Genomic DNA, 3,098 nt, shown 5'->3' with positions numbered 1-3,098 from the left:
GGATCATCCAGTAGGTTGTAAATGCATGATCAGATCAAGGGTCAGTGTTTTCCTGCTAATGATTCATCCCTCTCTTACCTTTCTATTTCTGTGACTTTCTCTTCCTGATGTGTCGCAGATTGTTTTCTACATCCTGACCAAAGGTAAATGTGAGCTTTTAATAACGATTTTTTCATGTCACATTATTATTTTGTGTTAAGGTGCATGTTTCAGTATACCTGTATCCGAGGTTAGGGTGAGTTACTGGAAGAAGACATCTGAACAACAAAAAGCGTTTTCACCGGTGCTGCAGTCAGTGATCAGTGTGAATCAATCAAAAAGTTATCAACTAACCAACCAGATTTATTGAAAGTATTTCAGTACTTTCATTCCTTCGTTCAGGCTGTAGGCCAAACTGCTCAAGCAGTTCTTGCTGTTTGAGCTTATTTCAGTGAAAATTGAACGTGAGCTCCAGCTTGTCAGACAATAAATATACATCTCCTGGAGAGCTTTTAGTTTAGAAGGTAGAGTCAGGCTTAGCTCAGAAATCAGCTTCAAACTCAGTCTGGAGCTTTAAAGCAGTCATGCAAAGTCTTCAATACCTCGATGGAATACGAACACAGAATCCATGAGAATATTCTTCCAATCTATTTTTGTATTACCTAATTTGATGCAAGACCTATAAAATACCTTTTTACTGAGTATTAAATATTAACAGGAGGTCCTGAATGACAATAGAGAAGCTTGTGCACGTGTTTGTTGAAGGATTGTTGTTCATCTGTTACAGAGATAAATAGAACTGTTCATTGCAGCCCAGCCCAACACTGTTGTTTGTGTTTGTGTTTTGCTGTTGTTCTGGTTTTTCACCCAAAATATCTGTAATTATTTATTTGTATTGTGTGAAGAAACAAACTTCTGTCGTCTCTGTGGAGATGTTGAGACCTCCATCAGTGGACTGACAGCCGTCAGCTGTGCTTCTCTGCATTGACTAAGTTTGTGATTGCAGCTGGATCATGTTTAACTTTTAAAGAAATCCCCTTAGTACTATAAAATAACATTTTCAGTTTGTTAATGCAGCTTAAATGTTGGCGACATGTCTTAGTTTTGTTCTTGATGGTTTTTGCAGTGATCAGTTAATCGCCCTGACATTTCTTGAAGCTATGAGTGGTACTTTTTCAACGGGGTAAGAAAACACTTGAGCAGTGCATTTTTTGTACTTGAGTTCTTTAAAAGACAGAAGGTAGCAAAGGTTCAGATTACAGCAGGTATATTACGCCTTCGTTATGGTCCCTTGCAGACACCACAGACACGTACTTGTTGCTATCATAGTGATTTGTGGTCTACAGGAGTCGGCTGAATAAGTCGTATCTACGCGTTTGCTCACGCTGCTGAACATGTGCCGTCGTGGACAAATGTTGACATACACTTAGAAATGCAATATCATGGCAGTCTTGAGTTTCCAGTGACTCCTATAACTCTGAATTTTCTGTGATGGAATTGTTGAAACACGTGTCTTTGCCTTTTGACTAAAGCTTTCTGTTGATCACATGGACAAAGAAACGGCCTTCTGGAGGAAAGTTCTGTGGTGAGATGAGACAAAAATTGAGCTTGGAGAGAAAGTCAGGCCTTTAAACCCCAAGAACACCAAACCTACCATCAAGCATGGTGGTGGCAGCATCATGCTCTGGGACTGTTCTAGTGCCAGTGGAACTGTTGCTTTACACAAAGTCAATGGAATAAGAAGGACTACCTCCACAGTCTTCAGGAAATCCTAAAACCATCAACCAGAAGATTTGATCTTGGATGGAGTTGAGTGTTCCAACAAGACAATGACCCAAAACACATATGAAAAGTGGTAATGACAAACCAGGCTTGAAACAGGGTTTTAGACTGGCCTCCTTAAAGCTCTGACTTTAACCCCATTAAGACCATGTGGACTGTGATGAAGAAACTTCATGCAAATTCTATGCAGATAACTGAGAGATGCATTTCTTTATGTATGTTTTTGACGTAGCAGATTTTGTCTGAAGGTCTTAATAAATGTATGAAAGCAGCAAATGGAAAGATTTCTTTTTATAACAAAGATTTGTGTGTTTTAATAATCCATTCACAAAAAATTAAGAGCTGTTGAAATCATTGGGAACTCAAGACTGCCATGACATACATGGACTTTACAGTGTCTGTAAACAACTGGAACAACTACTGTACACTATTGACCTTGTAGCATACTCGTTGCACAAGACACAAATATCAGACATCCACGAAGATGTGTTGGCTTGATGACATATCTAGCACATATAACACCTTCGTTAAGAACTGTAGAGCACATTACACATGGTTTCCAACATGGTGAGAGCGCTCACCTGAAATTGGGACCAACTTGGGGTTCAATGTCTTGCCCAAGGATGCTATGGCTAATGGGGTGACTGGGGATTTAACTACCATTGGTCAAGTTCAAACAATTGGATCTTTGACTGTGGTCTCCCATGTGAATCCCCAAACGTTAGTCCTATATGCTACATGGGCACTAGTGCGCATGCTTGGCAGTGTTCTGTATGAGTCAGATTCATAGATACAGTTTACTGGGTTTGCATGCAAATAAGTCCTTCATGCAGATTACTGCCACCTAACAAAGCACCATAATGACAACCGTTATCTGTCTATTGTGTCAGTACACAAGAGCGTATAATGGAGGCCTAACACTGGCCGTAAACTGCAGCAGAGACTGTCAGCAGTTTTTATACTGTGCTACATAAACATAGTCCCATTTGCATATTTAAAATTTATTGTAAAAAAAAAAAAGGTTTTTGATTTTCATCTGAGAGGAATGAGGAGAAATAATGTATGACTCAGCATTTTTTTTTTTGCGTATGTGTGAAGGTGTGCAATGAATCGGTGTGAGAAGACAGAGGAGGGAGTCCCTCGCTCTGAAACCACTCTGTCACGGGAAAATGGAAGCCAGAACGAAGCTCAGAGGTGAGATGTCCATGACTCCTCTCAGTGTCGCAGTTCAAACCATCCACCCTCCACTGACAGGCTGTGTGTTTTGTTGAAGCCTCAAACAGCAGCAGAGAAGCGACTCTCCTGAATGTGAGCCCAGCTGTGTGTCCTTCAAGAGC

At 40.3% G+C, this 3,098-nt stretch overlaps 1 protein-coding gene across 1 annotated transcript in view; it reads left to right on the top strand.

Moving 5' to 3' along the window:
- Window positions 1-2,866: 2,866 nt before the first annotated feature.
- LOC103369859 (protein NLRC3-like) overlaps window positions 2,867-3,098 on the top strand; it is a 33,299-nt gene continuing 33,067 nt past the window's right edge. Inside the window, exon 1 of the mRNA XM_008298697.1 lies at window positions 2,867-2,955. Coding sequence (XP_008296919.1) covers window positions 2,867-2,955 — 89 coding nt within the window. The remainder of the gene's footprint in view (window positions 2,956-3,098) is intronic.

This window comes from Stegastes partitus, unplaced genomic scaffold, assembly GCF_000690725.1.
Source record: "Stegastes partitus isolate 25-593 unplaced genomic scaffold, Stegastes_partitus-1.0.2 Scaffold1339, whole genome shotgun sequence".
Classification (NCBI taxonomy): Eukaryota; Metazoa; Chordata; class Actinopteri; family Pomacentridae; genus Stegastes; species Stegastes partitus.
The sequence above is the reverse complement of the archived record's forward strand: the minus strand, read 5'-3'. Positions and strand labels throughout refer to the sequence as shown.